This window comes from Mytilus californianus, unplaced genomic scaffold, assembly GCF_021869535.1.
Source record: "Mytilus californianus isolate M0D057914Y unplaced genomic scaffold, xbMytCali1.0.p SCAF_2, whole genome shotgun sequence".
Lineage (NCBI taxonomy): Eukaryota > Metazoa > Mollusca > Bivalvia > Mytilida > Mytilidae > Mytilus > Mytilus californianus.
Window position 1 is genome coordinate 74,468,634 of NW_026262668.1, and position 21,210 is coordinate 74,489,843.

A 21,210-nucleotide genomic window follows, 5' to 3' on the forward strand; every position below is an offset into this window, starting at 1 on the left:
CGAATGACATATCAAGCATAGTGCTAATTCTTTTGTGTGTCGGATTAAAAAGGGAACGTAAAACTACAATGTACCAATGTACATTAAATAAACTGGAAGAGATTCCGCTGTATATTTGCCACTTACAAATGCCGTTCTAGATAAATGTCTGCATTTAACAAAATCAAAACAAATGTTTACATGTTTGTCTAAACAATATTTGATAGTCTCTTTAATTTGTTCACTTTTTTGATCCAATGCGACTTAGAGCATGATATATTGTATAGATTATTGTCAATTGATGAAGAAAACTTGCTGAGCACTAGATGTTGTTTTTCTTAAGCATTTGGTTGATTGTTCACTGACGTATACCCCACATCTCCTTTAACTATTATACATTTTACCTGATAAAATTAGTTGTAATAAATTATACTAAGTTCTTTACTTTTTATGTCCCATTTCTACTTAAATACAGAAAAACAACAACTTATAAATTTATAACTATGCAGTCAGTAAATAATAACAACAAGCTTGTACAAACATAAAAGAAACCATCTATTTCAAATAAAAATAAAGACAAAAATAACTTTCAGGGTGAACGGTGGTATTCTATTCTCAATAGGCGACAGTACACATATTTTCTAAATTTTCTAATTTCTATAATAAAACCGGACAAAACAGTTGTGCGTGATATTAGTACTTTATTATTCTGTTTTAGAAATTGAAGTCAAATGGTGGTATGACAATCTTCCAAGGAAGCTTGTTTATAGTATCCATGGCAACTGTCATTTTACTTCAGATTTATGAAAATAGTTCTAAAGAAAATGTGTTTCATAATTTACATCCAATCACAGCCGCTCCAGAGTTGACTTCTTTCACCCGAGTTTGGTAAACAAAATGTTAACCTAATGCCAAGAAAATGAAATACTACTTGAGTCAGGAATATGCCAGTTGTTTTTCATTTGATCCGTTGATTAATAGCATTTGATTTTGTGAAGTTTTTATGAACTACCCCTTTTTGAATTTACCTTGGAGTTCGGTGTTTTTGTTATACTTTTGTTACTTTAATTTTTAGACCATATTTCTGTCTATTCTTTATTTCTCGCCCATTATTGTCTGTTCTTTAATTGTACACGAAAAAAACATTATTGTTAGATTAGAAAAAATAACTGAACGTAAATTTTTAAATAAAAAAAAAATGACATTCTAGATAGCACTTAAAATGTGCTTTCATGATAAAATCGGTGCTAACGTACTCGTTTACTTGCTACAAAACAAAATATTTTAAAGAAAATTCCTTAACATTCCTTTATGAAATTAATCATCTCAAAAATTTTCTGAATTTGTAAAAACAGTCGTAATAATAAAATAAATAACATAATTTTTCTTCATTCAAATGAATTGCATTCTTGTCTCAAAATTTGCGTATTTCATGAAAGACATACCCTTTGTTTTTTTCAATTTTACCATCCAAGCTTTCGAGAGAAATACAATCTTCCTAAATATTGAAATAACCCCAAATGTTTGTGTGTAAGTATACATCCTTCAAAATATTTGTAAATTGGGTTCATGCAGGGGAACTTGTTGCACCATAGAGCTAAAAAGGGCGTTAATTACATTATTGCCACCTGTATTTTCTAAGAATTACATTTTGCTGTTGTTTCAAAAAGCCATTTAGTGTTATTTAATATATTAACAGGTGCATCGTAAAATACAAATCGTGTTAAAATTTCAATTCTTTCTTTTTTTACTATTTAGATTTAAATTCTTCGAAATACTTCTTTGAGGAACATTTATGGTCAACATTAAATTTGTCAGTTGCTAATTTCACAAAAAAGCAATTAACTTTTTTCATAAATACTATATAGAAATAATATTCCCAACAATCAAAATGTTCCCGAAAACATAGCCAGCAGACATTGTACAGTGGAAAATAACAACTTTACAAAATTAACTTTTTTCGATTTTTACAATACACATGTATAAAACAAGAGGGATAATTATTACTATACTAGTATCAAATTTGATTTAGTATTTCCAAATATGGCTTTTCCACATTATAACATTGTACAAATCAACAAGGACAAACGTTTGAAAATAAACCACATTATAATGCACAACGTTCGACAAAAAAAATCATTATTTGTCATCAGTAATGATTTTGTTAGTTTTTAGTGCCATTGTTTTCTTCTAGGCGGTGGCTTCAACTGTCCAGGTTTAGTCTGATCTGAGTTTTCTACTATATCCGGAAGTGGATATCTCGTATCATCACTAGACAATGCTGATTCGTCAGCCGATATCCCAGAATCTGAAATATCATGAAAATCCTCGTTTACACATAAATTCACGATAATCATTTCAAATAATCGGGTAAGTGAAATGGAATAATTTTTTTCTTAGGACCAGGAAAACTTCTAGGCGTGACAACTTTAAATTTGCCTTTGTCTATGACTTTCTGTACACGAAACATCATAGCGTCATCGTTTTCCGCTACTTTTCCCGTGGGAGATTCGTCAGTAGATATTCCGGAATCTGAAATATTGTAAAATAGCTGGTGACGACTTCCATTATTGATTTTTGTGAAAATGTGTAACAACGAATCCGACATTAACACCACGACATACAAGACAAGTATGTTATTTTAAAACAGGTTTTGGCTACAAAAAGAGAGGCAAAAGATACCAAAGGGATATTCAAACTAATAAGTTGAATGCCATGGTAAAAAACGAAAAACGATCAAAAGACAAACAACAGTATACAAAACACAACATATAAAACAAAAAGACTGAGAAACACGAATCCCACAAAAAACTGGTGGTGATCTCAGGCGTTCCGGAAGGGTAAGTTGATCATGCTCCACATATCGCACCGGTCGTGTTGCTTATGTAAAGTACAAACCCGGTGATAAGATTTTATCGGTAGTTCACATTCGAGGAAAAGAGGACGGAATTGTGGTTACAACAGTTGTACTGCTGTTTGTCTGTTTGTCGGTTTCCTTTTAGCCATGGCGTTGTCAGTTTATTTTCGACTTGTGAGTTTGAATGTCACTTTGGTATCTTTCGCCTCTCTTTTGGAACATACCGTTAGTAAACGAATTTGAGTCTGAAAAGTCCGAACAAATAATCATTAAGTCATGTACAGTCTTTCAGTCTATTTTCAGATTTATCGATTATGGTAAAATCAGTACTGTTCAACAATTCGCTTGCAGTCAATTCAGTATTGTCCAGTAGCTTTTCGGGCAATTCAGTATGTTATTGATCTGTACAGGTAAAAGGTAAAATAACAACTACTGAACAGTCTGGGCATATACTGAACAAATCTTAATTGACTGAAAGCAAATTGTGTGAACTCTACTGAGTTTACCGCAGTGGATAAATCTGAAAATTGACTGAAAAACTGAAAATGATTTAATATTCTTTTTGCCAGTCTTTTAAGAGATGTTAACGTAAAAAATGACCGTTTCAGACTAAAATTCATTTTTAAGTGATATTCGTCGTCATCTGTGAAACAGATATTCGATAACGGTCAAACAACTTGTGACGGCGCCAGTAAAATTTTCGAAGGGATGATTCAAATTTCTTGGTTTAATAGCTACCTTGTGAGTAGCAACCCTCTACCAATGTAATCATTATAGGAAAATTTGCATAACAAAAGGTAATTGAAACAAAACAGGTTGTACATTTTTCATGGTTCTTGACTTGGGACAGGCACATAAAGAAAGTGGCGGGGTTGAACATGTTTGTGAGCGCCCAACTCTCTTAGCAAGCCGTTTTCAAAATTATGTTCGTATGCTGTTACACCAATGTCAAAGGATATGGGAAGGGCTGAGCAAACCCCGCCATTTTCATTCTGTATGTGCCTATCTCAGGTCAGGAGCCTGTAATTCGGTGGTTTTCGTTAGTTGTTTTGTACATAAATAAGGCTGTTGGTTTTCTCGTTTGAATGGTTTTACATTTTGTCATGTCAGTGCCTGTAATAGCTTGATAACATGTATATTTCGTCATTTGGTCTCTTGTGGAAACTTGTCTTATTGGCAATCATACTAGAACTTTTTATTTTTATAATATATAATGGAGGTTTTTGGTTTTTTCAGCGTATATCCCGTTGTGTTTTAACACGATGTGCAATTTTAATCCAAAGTTGTAAAAGTGGTTTCTATTATTTCATGTGGTTATGTTTACCTCTAAAACTGATCAGAAATAAAAGCTGTGAAAACAGATTTGAGGTACTCAATCGCCATGATAAGAAATTTTTCAAAACATTCACATTCAGATAAATAAAATTATTCTGAATCGAATATTGATTTTTTTAGAAAAATATTAAATGGTTTTTGATTTTTTCGGGTAAAAGTTACCAACATTTTTACACTAAGTAGACACGTTTTGGCTTTATGAAATATTAATTGCAAAAACGCTAAATGGCCTCTACCGTCAAATACGCTTATGCATTGTATTTCGACTACATTTGATAAAAAGAGAATTTGGCATATCATATCTAGGAAATTCTTTCGAAAAGTAAAAAAAAGTGTACTGATTCCACAGCCAGTTATTACCCGCAACTCGACAAAAATATATACTGGCCTTACCTTCATACACCTTTTTATCCATTCTATATGTATTTTCACGCTTTGGTGCAGCTGAAACTAATCTTGGCTTATGGTCAATAGCTGGTAAATGTGATATTTCAGCATCCATAAAATTCTCACCATTTGAATCTGAAATAAATTTTATAACTTGGAAAATTGCATATTTTTTTTTGGTTTCCGCACTCTAACTTAAGTTAGCCTCCTGCATATTTTATGAAACTCATACACAATACTTAGAACCGAAATTCGCAGACAAGAGTCCAAATTTGGGAACCGAATCACTTGCCGTTCTGGAGTTATGCCGCTTTATAACTTAGAAAATTGCATTTTTTTTCCGTTTCCACACTCTAACTTAAGTTTCTTTACGTATTATAATCAAGCTTGAGCGGCGGCATTCGTGTCCTCAGACATATTCTCCTTTTATTATGATTTGATTTTTAAAAATAAATCTATTTTGCAGTGGTTATCTTTTGTTATATCCAAAGAGTGTTGCTTTTTGTCATTGAAGAGTTTATTTTCTCTTTAAGATAGATCTATTAGTGTTTGCTAAATTTTTGACATTTGCTTAACCTAGGGCCGATTTAGAGCTTTGAATATTGTAGAGCCAGTTGTATTTTAATACCAAATGTTGACCTATTGGTGTCTTTTTGTTTTATTAATGGCATTGGGTAGCTGCCTGCTAGACCAATACCCACTTTCTGTTTTACTCAACTTTCAAACTAAAATGTAGCATTTGCATTGAAAATGAAAAGACATACTAGTAACATATTTATCAAACTTATTTTCAAATGTAATTCTTGCTTCAAACCTGGGAAAAGTATACTGTCAATATATTATGTCCTAGACAAAAGTGCAATTTTTGGTTACTTTTTTTACAACTTTTGATAAATCTTACTAGTAATATACAGTAAGTTAATAAAAAAAAACCCAAACCAACAAAAAATCAAGTCCAAACATACATCCAACAGAATTGATTGACGAAACCTTTGTTTATTGGGTAATCAAGATACGTAACCGTAACAAAACTTTCCAAATAAAAGAAGTAGATGCAGAAGAAAAGGAAGACGACCGTGTCGTCAATAGTGCCGTATGACATCATATCAACCCTTCATTTCTAAGTTACAAACCTGAGGTAACGTCATGGTCTGTAGTGGCGAAATCTCTTGAAGTAAAGCTATCATTAAATCTTGCAATTGTGGTTGATGACTTTGCAGGTTCTACCTTCGCATGCTTCATCTTACTTAATGATTTCAAAGAAAGTGTGCGTGTTTGTAGAGATGACGGAAGTGAAAAGGGAGATTTCCACGATGATTTCTTCTTACTGTATTTCTTTTTCCTCCTGACAGGTTGTTCCATGTTTTTATGTCTTAATTTTGTCTGTAGCATTGATCTTGCATTTTCTTTTAATTTCTCCGTTGAAGGACGTGTGCCATATACATTTGCTGCATTTTTTAGTGCACTCGGAGTAGGTAAAGTTTTAGATCTTGTCAGTGGTCTCATATATGGTGGCAATGGCGGTTTTCGTTTATATCTGAGTGGCGATGGAATTCGTTCCTTTGATTCGCTGATAGTGTTCAACATTCGTGTATTGCTACGTTGCATCATTAATTTGATCGTAGCAACAGATGCCCGACGTGACGGATTATTAGGCTTTGAAGGAGGTTTTTCAAAAAACTTGCTCTTTTGGAATGGTTTCCTGATAGGCTTTGATCTACTGACATCGTTATGCGACACAGATCTATCAAATAGCGACTTACTACTTGGATGTTTAGGAAATTGTCCCATTGAAGTTTTAGATCTATTCAGATTTTCCTGTGAGAAACTTTTCTTCATTTCAAGCATTCTGGTAGGTGGTCTAGACAGATTGTATACAGAACTTGCTCTGGACAATGGTCGCCGAGGTGGCGGATGCATATTCACACTAGACATGGTATCATCATACTTGATTCCGTAATTGTGTATAGTGAACTCTCCTAAGTCTGGTAACTCTGCAATGCGAGATTTAAAACTGGTACTCCCCGATTTCATAGAAGCCGGTTTACTTCTCATTGCACGGTTGGCAGTTCTCCATGGCCACGGCAGATACTGAGGCTCTGTAGGAAACTCCTTTGTTGGAGTGTTATTCACGTTATTTAACAACCTTTGTTGTAACGTCTTGTTATTCGTAGCTACTGATGATATGTGGTCTGCACTACTATATTCGGGACTCTCAAAGTCTGCAATCGAAAATATTAAAGCTGGTTATTGTAAAACATTTTCACTCTGATGTTATATATTTTCGCTATTTTCACGGGAAGAAAATCTAACCGCCATTATTAATTTACTTTTAGCTATGAATTTGTTATAAACTCAAATCAAAATAAAAAGCCATAAAATTAGTCTGACTAGGCGATTTGCAAATATATTTTAAAATTAGTGTATCAAGAAAACTATTAAAAAAAGGACATAAAACAATGGGAGTTTAATAATACTTGTTCTTCATATGCATTTAAAAATGAAATATTGCGAACCAAGTTTTGGTCATCATAATATGGAATTTTAAAATCAGGCTTTTCTTTATAGCAATCATATTTTATTGCTCTTTGATATAAAACGGTGGTTGTATTTCATATACTAAAAAATATAACCTTTTTGTGTTGCTAAACTTCTGTTGGAACCATGGAATTGTTTTGTTGGTCCACCAAAGCTTCCAGGATTTCTATCTGACATTTGTTCGTGGGATGTGTAAGAACGCTCTGTTTGGATTTCAACGTTTGCAACTAAATTAAAAACAAAACAAAACAATCAAAATGATTAAATATATATATTTGAAATGTAATGGAATCTTTAAAGAATAATAATATGACAGGAACAATTATTACAGATTAAAAAAAACACATTAAATAAAAGTCTGTCCTAAAATGTATATTCCAAATAGCAATAGGGTACTGGTATATAAATACCATAAGAATAAGAAAAACAAAAACAAAAACAAAAAGGATTCAACCATAAGGTATCTATTCAAACAATCATTATCCGTGTGATATACATATATAATATTGCCTTCATTCAGGAAAATGTTCTCCAATTATTTTCTTTGATGCCACTGTCAATTGACTGTCCTAGTTCTGGCATGTATCTCGCAGTTTAAAATGTTACGGCGTGCATAACTTATTACTTGTATGAAAGTCATTTTCAACATAAAATTCAAGTTGTAAATTCAATGGTATTAAACTGAATTATCAATTTATACCTTTTTAATGTTAACGATTTAAACTCATTTCAATAAAGGAAATGGCATCACTGTACTTTTCTCTAATATCAATGGATCATGCTTTACATTTGAGATATTTGTCGTTATATGTCGTTCACTGTTTTCTGGTTTCTGTGGAGGTCTGTTAGACATTACTAAGTTGTAAAACTTGTGTCTGATCCATTTGTCAGTTTGAACAATACAATATAAACTAACGCTAGATAAGTCTGATATGTAAAAGAGAGGCAAAAGATAATGAAACTCATGAGTCGAAAACAAACTGACAATTCATGGAAATAAAAGAAAAACGATGATAAAAATATAAAAGTATACAAAACACATTGAAAACTAAATACTGAGCAACACGAACCCCACAAAAAACGGGGGTGATCTGAGGTCCTCCGGAAGGGTAAGCAGATCCTGCACAACATGTGGCTTTATTATTTGTAGATTATCATATTTCTACTTTTGATTTATGAAAACAGAAAGTGTGTAACCATTACACAAATGCGAGATTAATGATTGTGATTTAAGTAAATGCTGCATACAAATGCTATAAAAATTTCAAAATGCAAATTTTTATTTTTGCGAAACATACCCCGTAGCAATTTTCGCAATGAAAACATTGCAAAAATCTCTGAATTTACAGTACCTGTGGGCATACTATATCGTTTTGATTTTGGGGTAAGTTTCAACTGTAATGGCATTGGATATCCATTCTGTGGGAAATCTGGTACAAGCGAGGCTTCATTCAACGGGTGTTCATCATCAAATTCTGAAATATAGATAAATTCATTCGAAAATGAAATATAAAATTTTCATAATTAGATATCACAATTAGGGCAATCGGGAAAAGTATCAAACAAATTATTTCTTTTGAATGATCTCTGCTTAAATTCAAAACAACAACACATGCCCAACATTTACGTCTTTTTCACTATAGACAATGGTGTAAAACGTGTTTATTACTCTTAATTTTGGAATATATGAATATTCAATTGGTTGTGTGCTTGTTTTTTTTTTTTGTTTTTTTTTTGTTTTTTTTAGACACAGCCATTAGAAAAATAATTTATTTTGTCAGTCCTTATTTTTGAAAAGGGAAATTGAATTAGAATTTGCACCGGCATAAGCATGAAATTGATTAATCTGCTGGCAGAACACTATTTTTCTATTTTAATCTACTGCTGTTTCCCTTTTGAGAGCACTGTAAATACCAAAAGGCTATTGTTTCAGACTAGTAAGATAAATGCCAAAGGCTTATTTCGAACCTACTTTCACTGTGGTAGAATGGATTGGTTTTTAACGTCACGTGGTACATATTACATACATAACAGGACAAGAATATTTGATCTTGATGTGATGTGATTATGAATAGACACACACGCGGGTCGGATGTTTAAGCTGTTAACACCAAAGGTGACAGTCTGCATGCAAATATATCACCCTACCAAGACACATTTTTTACTCCGAGGAGACTACTTGCTCTTAAATGCGGCGTGCTTAGCGAAGAAGCAGCAAACACCAATTTTTAAATCTTTGGTTTCAGCCGGCTGAGGGCCGAATCCACGACCTCTCAAGGCGAGCACACTATATCAAAATCACAGAGGCGGTATTTTGAATTAGGCATCTAACGACTTTCACAAACTACAACTAATTTTTCAACTTATTTCTATTAAAATGGTAACATTTATGAAAAGTTAAATAACAACTGATGACTTTTGATAGAAAAAAGTAAAAGAACAAACAGCAGAAAAATGCCTCATATAATTATGGAACACAATCTTCGAGAATAGATTAGGTCCAATTTAAAAAAAATAGCCTTATACAGAAACGATTGTGTGGTAATTAAATCTTATTGCGTTTTATACAATTCATTTCCGTAAGGCACTGAACATTCGTATTTTGGGGGACAGGGGTTGGCATTGATTAAAAGAAGTTGTCAGATTTTGAATTTCCTTAAAATAATAAACAAAGGAAATGCAAGAATATATTTTTTGTATAGTTTTTCTTTAAGTTAGTTTAAGTATAATAACAAAATTGATTTAAAAAAATCATCCTTGTTCCTGTACATAAAATTGAGAATGGAAATGTATATAAATCAAAGTTTACAAAAAAAGTATTGACCTATGAACATGCCCTCCCACACACATGGTGCCTAAAATATAATATTTACCATCCATTGCCATTTTCTTTTCAAAAACTTTAAGATTTCTTTGCTCTAGAGCTTTGATTTTGTCTCGTTTCTTCTTCTTTTTACAGCAACAATAAATTAGAAGCGCCAGAAGAAGAAGAAATAGCAATCCAAATATAACTCCAAGTACAATGGGTAAAACGTTCACGGAATCTTCCGTAAATGCTGTAAGTAAACATTTATGTACGATTCTTAATTACAGATTTATAAATATATGTGCATTTTAAACAATACATCATCATTTTTAGCTTATGAATTATGCAAATGTATTTAAAAGAAGGTTGACCTTTGACTGCTTTTGTCGTGTTCTCGTCGGACTCTTTTTAACGTTGAAGCTCTCAAATATTTCATTTATTTGGCTTTTCATACCTTTAGTCTATTTAGGGTTAATTTAGAAAAAAAATATGCCCGTTCACTGAATGCATATATGATACTCGCTAAAATTCTTGTGTCTATAGCTTTTCGCTTAAAGTGATCATGCTTATATACTTTGTATCTCATCTTCCAAAGTTTGATTGTAGTGCCAAATTTATTCCACTTGCAGAAATTTTGTAATTGCAAATTTATATGTTTTTTTTTTCAATTAGTTTCTGTCTTCTGTCTTGCACTTGCATACTGTTAATATCTTACCAAAAGTAGCACATAACACAGCAATCTCTTTTATTCACAGCAATTGTTAAATTAAAAAAAAATAGAATTAAAGAAATAGTCAGTATTCCCCACTCTCCCAAGAAAACTTACAAAAACACAAAAACAAATTAGAAGAACTGCATTTCGTTTATACAGTTCTATAGCTACAGAAACTTATACTTACGACAGGTCACTAAAAGAAAGAAGAAAATGAAACAACATTGGTTCGTTGAATTGAAAAAAAATAACAGCTAAATCATTTAAAACGTAAAATTTAAGGTTACATACTTTGCAACTAAATCTTTCAAACTGTTCAGTGTATTCAAAATTTACACATATCGAAAACTTTCTTGTTTTATAATATTATTATTCGCGTGTGAAAAGTATATACAAGATATATTTGTGTAATAGAACAACATACAATGTATATGGTTACATAATATTTGCAGTTTCTTTAAAGTTCAAATACAAGTATTTTTCGTACATATTCAGAATATTTGTTTTCTTTTAACGTATAAATATTTTACATTCAAGTGTATCTTTTAAAATAATAATGAAATGCCATTATATAGTAGATTTACGTGTCCAATAGAAATGAAAACAGAAAATAAATGAACCGAAGATGAACACGTATATCAAATAAGAGTACAAATATCAGTAAGAGATGACTGAGAGGATCTTGGTTTGGCACATCTATGCTTTTATTCCAAGTTTTTCTTACATTTGCTTTTTTCCGCCCTATGGTCGATTACATTTTTCAATTTCTATTTTTTCATTTCTGTCGGGCTGTTCATGAAAGTTTTTGTAAGATTTCCTTGTCCGATTTTAAAAAGAATTTCACCTTTTATAGTGTGCTTATTATTTGATGGATATTTTCTCCCTTCGGCTTACACCCTTTTCTCTACATCAGACCACCTTTACCGTAGTATGTTGCCCTCTAGATGTATTTTGGTTATTTTTGTCGTTGGGAAACACAACGTCTCATTGACGTTTACCCCGCATCTTCTTTTATTTATACAAAACTCTCAGTCGGGATTTTGCGAATTTTAATTGTAATATGTCGTCTGTTCCTTGGGTGGGATAAAAAAGTAATTAATTTGTGATCTATTCCATATACTAGTAATATAACTGAGAGTCTAAAACTCGATCAGATTGCAAACAGAATATTCGTGTTTCCTAGTAAGATATTAAGTATACTTGAAATTTCAGAGCCTTTTATAGCTGACTATGCGGTATGAGTTTTGCTCATTGTTGAAGACCGTACAGTAACCCAGGCTATATAGTTGTTAACTTCTGTGTCATTTGGTCTCTGGTGGAGAGTTGTCTCATTGGCAATCATACCGCATCTACATATTTTTATATGTACATGACTATAAATGTCTGAAAATACAGGTTCAATCTCACCAATAGGTAAGTTAAGTTTAAAAAAAAATAACAATTGCAGTTATGCTTTTATTCAAATGCATGCACATATTTAACATAAATTTTGAATTTGCAAGGAGGAGAAATTTTGAAATATATTTGAAATTAGGAGAAATTTTACGAAGATTTGTATGTTCTCCTTCGTAGCTTCGTGCAGTTCATGCGTAATAATCATATTTACCGCTAGCTTTCAGAATGTAAAGTTGACCGGCAGTAATAGTTGTTGAAAGTTGATTTGCAGTGCATCGCTTCTGACTTGTGCTTACAAATATATGAGTTCCGTTTGAAGTCGCAGCCTGCAAATAAGCAAAAGACACTACATATATATAAATCTTTCTATATTATCATATTTATGCGATGAAAATTTCAGTCAATAATACGCAGTTGTTCTCTTTTTTTTTTCTTCTTTTTTTTTTGAAAAGAATAAAACATTGGGACAACATCACATCAAACACCGACAAAATCTATTTTATAACGAAACAGCACAACGAATACGTTAATTACATGTGTATTAACAAGTCCTCTAGTTTAAAATAAAATTTTAAAAAAGCATATTAAAATTTGTTTAAAGTTAAAGCTGTTAACAAAAATCAAATTTAGTGCCCCTATTTCAACAAGAAAGGGAGATTTTCTGGAATTGTATTTTAATGTTTTCCATATTTTTAACATATAAACAAGTTCACTATATATATGCCCGAGATTTTGCGGTTATGAATAAAATCCAAAGAATAAAAAGTAATCGATCCGATGCCGCGGCATTGTTTTGTCACCTGTTGTCTCCCCTCTTCTGTGTTTTACTTCAATAAAATACGTAATATACATGTGTATATGTAGATAATTAAAACTTTCATAAACGCCACTGATAATAACTTCAACTTACTATACAAACGAATTGAAATGTTGTTAGATCATTTGGCGTTGTACTGTCCATATTGTATAGGCCTGAATAGTATGTACCACCTCCAGTACTTGAATCATAAATGACAGACAAGCAACCAAGCTTTCCATCGCCTGTTAGAAAAAAAAATACTAATGAAATAGAGATTTTCGTAATTCAATAAAGTACTCTTATTTTCACGCTTAATTGCAATGGTACACTGGTCATAAATATGCAAATCTAGCTGCTGCACACGTTTGCTGGTCTTTACATGGTTGTTAGTGTATATGTAGAGAGAGATCGTCAAAAACGGCTATATATACATGGTATTTGTTGATAAAAACTCATCTTTACTACGGTTACGATTGTAGCTGGGTTTTTGTTAACGTTTGTAGATTCCGAAATAATTAAAATTGAAAACACATGTTGAAAATTCAAAAAAATATTATATAAAAACAAAATTTAATGTTTTCTGCTTATAGATTAATCTTGGACATCGTTAAGAAACAATAACTCAAAGTCCAGTCCATATTCGCTTTAACCTCTTGTTTATTTGTAATAGACTCTTTTTAATGTATGATAATGCATCTTGCTATTTTATAAATATCCAAGTTAAAACCGGAGGTTCCAAATTTAAGTTTCAACATCGAAGATATTTTGTGATAAACTTCTTTAAAGTGAAAGTTAAAAAGATAAAAAGAAATATATGTGAACATATTTATTTAGTATGACGTCCATTATCACTGAACTAGTATACCTATTTGTTTAGGGGCCAGCTGAAGGACGCCTCCGGGTGCGGGATTTTCTCGCTGCATTGAAGACCCATTGGTGGCCTTCGGCTGTTGTCAGCTCTATGGTCGAGTTGTTGTCTCTTTAACACATTCCTCATTTCCATTCTTAATTTTATACTGTATGTTATGTAAATAAATATTAAACAAATCAAACATCAAAACTTGAAAGTGAATATTTAAATACAGTTCTTACTGGTGTACATTCCAGAACCTGCACATGTTGCCTTGTTGAACTGAATAGACTGCCTATTATCACCGCCACAAACGGTTAAATTATCATTCTGACAATCTGCCATGCTACTGGTTGGTGTCCCGTAGTAGTAAGTAAAATCGCCCAATATATGCGTCATGCAGTTAGTCGTTGCTGATGATGCTTCTCCTAAAATCGTATAAGAAAAATATACTTCAGGAGTATGTTTCGTAGGAATTTGATGAATTGGTTCATTGCAAAGTAAATCACGTGACCTAGGAAATGATTCGTCTTAGTCATGTGCTTATTGTTTGGTAAAGGGTTGTAAATTGGTGTGTTCTCTAAACAAAATGAACATCTGTCATTTCTTAAAGAAAACAATAAAACTTATCGTTTTATAATATTAATTGATATTTTGAATAAAAAGGTTTCATCTGATCATAGATGTATAAACCCATAGATATGGGTTTATACAATTGGGTTTATACATCTATGATCTGATAAATTTTTTAAAAATTAAGATCTAAATGGGCATAACGTATAGCCAGAGGCAATAAATTTGTGTAACAATATAAACTAAAAATCTGAAATTTCAATTCTAGCATCGTAAAATTCTTATTATAAAAGTTCCCATGAAAGGTCAGAAAAACACTAGTTCTAAACACATCTCTGTATGGATTTAGATGAATAATAAGAAAACGTTTTCATTGCAAAGGGCTCTTTTTTTTCAGAACTGTAAAACAATGGTAGTTTACATTATAATTATTCGCATTTTATTCTATCATAACCATGATAATTTGAACATATCACAGGGATCGTTGTCCCATAATAAATTAGATCTAGACAGTTTGCAAGTTTAACCTTTCCAAAAAAGGTATAGAGTGCTTGGCAGAAAATATCTGACATCATTGACTGTTATATGATACAGTAACTGATATATAGTGCAGGCGGTGTTGTCCCGATATCACAATAGCATGAGTTCGAATCCCGGCGAGGGAAGAACAAAAATTTGCTTCCGCAAATTTGCAGATTTAACATTGTTGTGCTGATATTTAGAGTACTTATATATATATATATATATATTTAATATATAATTCGTCTAAATAACAGCCCAACAATGTTAGATCTGTAAATTTGCGGAAGCAAATTTTTTGTTCTTCCCTGGCCGGGATTCGAACTCATTCTACTGAGATATCGTGACACCAAATCGCCTTGCACAATGCCCGACGCGTTATACCACTCGACCACCTAGGCTCGACAAAAATCAAGCTTTCGATGGCCGGGTGTTACCTTTCCTCGTCAGTTTTTATCTAACGTCGTAACACAGTACATGATATATAAGGCATGAAGATGGAATATTACAGATCAGCTGAATTATCTTTCGTAGAGGATCTTACAAATTAATGTAGGATGCAGTCACAGAAATAATTATATTATAAGTACGTCTGAACCAGTGACAACTCTACGACAGATTTTATAACTGATGTAAAACATGGGATCGAATTCCTTAAGTGATAATTGGTTTTGATTGTTATATGTCAGTTTATGTTACTCTATTAATAATGTCTATAGATCTGATATGGCATTCAAGAAATTTAAAAAAAAATCTATGTTTCATCCCGACAAAAATAATTTCGGTTTTTTTGGTATTGTTCGGTTGCTGTGTATACCTTCATCTATACTCAGTCTGTTATTCATTATATGACAATTGTATTACTAAAATAAATACCGTAAAGTAAGTATAAACGGCACAGACAAAATGTGAAACAATTCAAATAAAAAAGCTTATTGATGCTAAAAACAATAACAGAAAAACAAATATGACCGACAGCAACTACCGACAACCACTATAATAGCAGTAATAATTATACTTGTATTACATACAACCCGTGACATATCCAAATTAAACACATACCACTTTTGACCATACTGTTAAATTCTGCTGAAGATGGTAGTGAACTGCATAACTCACTGTCTGAAGGAGATGAAGTTGTCTCCCAAAAACTAATGCGTTCATTTCCGAAAACATGATTTTCATCTAAAAAAAAAGAACAAAATCCTGCTTTGCGAAATTTACATATCAGTGATTAGAATTAAATAAAATGTTTAAAACAAGGGAAAAAAGGATGATAAGAGTTTATCTTTCTGTAATCTACCACGTTTGACACTAGAACATCTCACTTTTGGTCGTGTAAAAATTCATCTTACTGGAATGGAAGTGCAACAAAACAAAATCTTAAAAAGTAGAATACTGCTGACACACACTAACATTGTATCTGTCTTTATATCATACTGAACATCATTATGATAATTGAATAAGTAGTTAAAATGTAAAAACGAAGTACATGTAATTTGTTTAACCAAGGTAACATACTGTGGGCGTTGGTTCGTTATGAAAAACGATACTGTGCACTATGAATAAACTATGTAAACGACAAAACATCAAAATCACAAAAAGCAAATAGTAAATACAAGTATCAATGAATATTTTGGATATATCGTAATCAACTGTTACCCAAATTTTTGTTGGAGATCAGAAAACTTACTTAATTTTAGTTTATTTATATGTTTTGGAGTTTAGTGTGACGTCCATTTTCATTGAACTAGTACACAATTTTTTAGGGACCAGCTGAAGCCCGCCTACGGTGCGGGATGTTCTCGCTGTGTTGAAGACCCATTGGTGGCCTTCGGCTGTGTTCTGCTCTTTGGTCGGGTTGTTGTCTCTTTGACACATTCCCCATTTCCATTCTCAATTTTATTGAAGTCATTAGGGCCACATCAGGGCCTTTTAGGGTACATCCCTTGATGTGATGATATTGTCTGTATGTGTAACAGCGCGAGATATTTGCGCTTTTTGCTAGGACAATTGCTATTTTTAATGAAAATTTGTGCTTTTTTAATGGATATTTGTGCTTTTCAAAAAGGTCATTTCCGTTTTTTTAATAGGACATTTGCGCCTTATCAACATAACTTTTGAGGTATCATAATGGTTAAGAGTTTAAGAATCATTATATATCCAAAACACAGCACATTCAAATATTTATCTACAGCTAAAAGACTGAATCTTTCGCCGTCATGCTTATGGAAGTAAATTCCATATAACAACCACGAACAACAGGTGGTTAAAAAATCAAATTGTGGTCTAAACAAATTGTAACAAGCTTATTTACTATGACGGTAGAGTTCCTCGGACTTTCCATGCAATAGAATGGACACGAGATGATTATAGTTTCCATTTTTAAATCCACTAATGGTACATGTGTTTAAAGTGGCTTGAAGAATTTAGGGCACAATTTAAATGTTCCATCCATAAAAATTTCGTTTTCTCTGCCGTTTACCCGAATTATTTTTTTTTTCTCATTTTGTGGTCTGTACAGGATAATGTACAAAGAATGTGTGAACAGTTACATCTTTCTTTGACTTTGGTAAATTTGTTTAAGACCATATAGGTAAAAAGCATAAACGCCCTTAGCCCGTATGTTAGAATACATGTATATCACTTACCTGATTGCATATAGAAGTAGTAGTTGTTAGAATTCACGTAAGTAAACTGATAACAAATATAGGCATTCCCAGGATGACCACTGAGGATAGTGAAAGTACTTGACCTGTGTAATATAGATAATTGATGAGAAAATTTAAAAAAGAACAAAATAATCTCAGAAGTCTAATGTTTGTAACAGAAGGCCGGGTAAGCCATAGAACTTGACATGCTTAAAGGGGAACCGGAGGCCTTTTTTAATCGATAGTGAAAAAGTCTATTCTTTTCAAATGTCAAAGGTTAATTATCTTTATGTAGATTTATATCAGGTTTTTCTTTTCATACCAAAATTATTGCTGTTTTTTTTTCACCTAATGTATCTTATGTTGAGCTAGTAAACGAAATATACATGTTAAAAACACACCTATAGAACTATGCCATGAACAAAAAAATCAATAACTGCACTTACTTGACAACATATTTCAGACTTGATGGGTTTCTATCACAAGTAAAAGCAACGTTGGATGTTGATCCAGCTACGGAAGCAGACAATGTATCTAATGTCAAATAAGTTGAATTGATAATAATGTTGCCATAGTTACTGCTTATCCAAGTTCCTTCCAGGGAAGACGAAAACGTACATGCAGCATTACCTAAAAAATGCAGTCACTGTGGTATTATAGCACGTTGTTTCTTTAAAGTAGTACTAGTTGATATTAAATCAAATAAAAAGAAATCTGTTCGCTTTGAAGGTGTTATATCAATAAAAAATATAAGAGCTATACGTTAACGAGACAAACCCCGTAGACATTAAAAACCTCTAAACAAGTTATATTTCTTCATCCGTTATATCAAATATATACGTAAAATCGATGAACAAAAAGAAAAACAGTCCGCAAAATACGTAATAAAACAACCGAAAACTAAGGGTGAACTCAAGTGGTCCGAATGAGTTAGCAATTCCTGCCTCACTGGTGGCACCCGTCTTGTGCTCATGACAAGTAAAACGTCGATGATAAGTCGTATACAGTGATGTCACATTCGAAGAGAAGTAAGCATACCCTATGAGGTAGATCATCGATACGACTGTATAAGTTTAAACTACCGTCAAAACAGATTATCTAGTTAAGATAAAATAAAACTCATCATGCTTCACGTTAATTGTGAAATAAATGTAGAGTATACATCAATGAGACGGCAACAGATAACTAAAATAACATTTAGATGTAGACGTACTACGATATAGTCTACAACAATACACAGGTGTCTATACAAATAAACGAAACAGATAACTAAAATAACATCTAGATGTAGACGTACTACGTAATAGTCTACAACAATACACAGGTGTCTATACAAACAAACGAAACAGATAACTAAAATAACATCTAGATGTAGACGTACTACGTAATAGTCTACAACAATACACAGGTGTCTATACAAACAAACGAAACAGATAACTAAAATAACATAGAGATGTAGACGTACTACGTAATAGTCTGCAACAATACACAAGTGTCTATACAAACAAACGAAACAGATAACTAAAATAACATCTAGATGTAGACGTACTACGTAAAAGTCTACAACAATACACAGGTGTCTATACAAACAAACGAAACAGATAACTAAAATAACATCTAGATGTAGACGTACTACGTAAAAGTCTACAACAATACACAAGTGTCTATACAAACAAACGAAACAGATAACTAAAATAACATCTAGATGTAGACGTACTACGTAAAAGTCTACAACAATACACAGGTGTCTATACAAACAAACGAAACAGATAACTAAAATAACATCTAGATGTAGACGTACTACGTAAAAGTCTACAACAATACACAGGTGTCTATACAAAAATGCTGGCTCAAAAATGTGAATAAATAAAAAAAACTATCAAAGATCTGCCATCAAAATCAAATCTCTGAATACGAAAAATATAAATAAACAAATGCAGTACAAAATACAACCATGCGTGAGATTCCTGACTTGTGACAGGCAGAACAAATATATAACAAACGTATGATCGCGATCCGTATTATTCATTTTCACTTGTCAATTTCGATGCATTTCCAGTGATTTCAACTTTGCAATCAATCATTATCATACTCTAAGAAACTGTGAAGGCATTAAATTCTTCAACTGTGCATTGACAGCATCCAATAAGAATACACGAATATACAAATGGTATAGCTATAATGTATCGCACTGAAGTAAACATACCGGGATATAAAGAATAAGAGTAATTTTGCATGATGTAATATTTCACGAACGAATTATTTATATATATGATAGAGCGATAAATATTTATCTATAACGACAAATCTATTATGTTTTTATCCTTTTTGGGGCAAACAACTTCCCTCTGGTAAAACCATACAAATAGGAAATCCTTACAATCTTTTAACTCGTACAGAATTCAATAGCTTAACAACACTGAACCAACTAAAGACAAGGGACATTATAAACAATATATCATAATGTTAAAAGTAACTATGCAATACACAACTACGAAACACTACAACAATTAATTCAAGGTAAAAAAAAGGATCTGCTAACCTTTCCGGGCACCTTAGACCCCGTGATTTGATTCGTGTTTCTCAGTCTTTAGTTTTCTATGCAGCGTTTTGTGGACTGGTTTGTCTTTTCGTCGTTTTTCTTTTTTTTAACCAAGGCGTTGTCAGTTTATCTTTGTCTTTTGAATGTCCCCTTGATTTCTTCCGCCTCTTTTTTTTTAAATTACGTATAAATAGCTCACTCTACGTCTTTACAAAGAAAATGCATATGTTTATTCTCTAAGTTAAGGATGAAATAGAAAACATTTGTAATGCCTACCGTATGAGAATAAGTAACCGATTATTAATAAGTAAAATTCCGCATTCATCACTTGTTTGCATAATTAAAACACATTTATGGAGTCTTATCAATTATTTTTATTGTCTCCATTTTATAAATATATATTGCGTTTATGTTTTCACCTAGTTACACACGTATTAGTGTGACGTCTCTTTAATGTTATTACAATTTTCTTTTTGTTTTAAATCATGACAAAAAGCAGAAAGTTTTAACCCTTTTCATTAAATGGTATAAAATTTCTTATTGTCTTTTCGCTTTCACTCGAATCCTTCTATTGTACTATATATAATTACTGTTTCAAATATTGAATTAAAGTATTTCACATATGAACAGTAAATCTGTAAATTTAACGTGACTTTTAATTCTTATATTAATTATAATATTGTTTTACATATTTAGAGCAGCATATCAGTTTTGACAATTTTATGAATAATAACATAAAATGATAGGACTCCGGATTATCATTGAATAAAAGCATACCTCCCTCTAAAAAATCCCTAAACATAGAAATATCATATGGAGTTGATTGCAGCTCTTTTCATTCACTATTGTATTTTCTGCGGATCGATTTAGAGCTTGACATATTCCATATACACTGTTTTTCGTTGAATTCATATGTCCTTTGGTTTATTTGTGTCAATGTGTAACTGTCTCATTGACGTATACACCTCACATCCATGGAACTATTGATTTTGCTGACAAAATATTAGAACGATAATAGTCAGATTTTCGTAAAGAAAACGGATTAGTTAGCGTCAGTTATCGCCCTGTAACTGGATGAAACATAACAATTATAGACGTTACCATGCTGTTACTTGATGAAACAACACTTATAGACGTTACCATGCTGCACATTTTAACAATTGCAGATTACATGAGTTTTTGGAATTTTTCAATAAACCTTTGAATTCAATACAAAACCGTAACTGATAAACATTAAACTTCATTCAAAATCATGTGACGTGGAAAT

The 21,210-nt window shown here is 32.1% G+C and overlaps 2 protein-coding genes across 3 annotated transcripts; both read right to left on the bottom strand.

Annotated features, from left to right (window-relative positions):
- Positions 1-510: 510 nt before the first annotated feature.
- Positions 511-10,185, bottom strand: LOC127730287 (uncharacterized). 2 transcript variants are annotated; one of them, XM_052238599.1, is made up of 6 exons: positions 9,970-10,185; positions 8,449-8,571; positions 7,192-7,323; positions 5,692-6,780; positions 4,565-4,693; positions 511-2,287 (listed from the first exon to the last, which is right to left on the bottom strand). In XM_052238599.1, the coding sequence occupies exons 1-6, from the start codon at positions 9,980-9,982 to the stop codon at positions 2,151-2,153; spliced, it is 1,623 nt and encodes a 540-aa protein (XP_052094559.1). In that variant the 5' UTR covers positions 9,983-10,185; the 3' UTR covers positions 511-2,150. The 2 variants fall into 2 exon arrangements, with proteins under 2 accessions (XP_052094559.1, XP_052094558.1); XM_052238598.1 differs by having other exon boundaries at positions 511-2,511.
- Positions 10,186-12,197: 2,012 nt separating this feature from the next.
- Positions 12,198-20,379, bottom strand: LOC127727676 (uncharacterized). The gene is made up of 7 exons (XM_052234790.1): positions 20,220-20,379; positions 17,848-18,031; positions 17,402-17,505; positions 15,813-15,935; positions 13,901-14,086; positions 12,920-13,050; positions 12,198-12,335 (listed from the first exon to the last, which is right to left on the bottom strand). Exons 1-7 carry the CDS (start codon positions 20,266-20,268, stop codon positions 12,198-12,200), a joined length of 915 nt encoding a protein of 304 aa, XP_052090750.1. The 5' UTR covers positions 20,269-20,379.
- Between the last annotated feature and the right edge of the window lie 831 nt (positions 20,380-21,210).

What these genes read in the sequence shown, in the direction of transcription:
- LOC127730287 (XM_052238598.1), bottom strand. An exon ending in AAGTTTAGCAACACAAAAAG is followed by an intron (nt 6,781 to 7,191) that starts GTTATATTTTTT and finishes TTTCGATTGCAG; the next exon opens with ACTTTGAGAGTCCCGAATAT. An exon ending in GGATAAAAAGGTGTATGAAG is followed by an intron (nt 2,512 to 4,564) that starts GTAAGGCCAGTA and finishes ACAATATTTCAG; the next exon opens with ATTCCGGAATATCTACTGAC.
- LOC127727676 (XM_052234790.1), bottom strand. Translation starts at nt 20,268, where the DNA reads ATGAATGCGGAATTTTACTTATTAATAATCGGTTACTTATTCTCATAC. An exon ending in AGTCTGAAATATGTTGTCAA is followed by an intron (nt 17,506 to 17,847) that starts GTAAGTGCAGTT and finishes TATATTACACAG; the next exon opens with GTCAAGTACTTTCACTATCC. An exon ending in AGGTTCTGGAATGTACACCA is followed by an intron (nt 13,051 to 13,900) that starts GTAAGAACTGTA and finishes TTTTTCTAACAG; the next exon opens with GCGATGGAAAGCTTGGTTGC.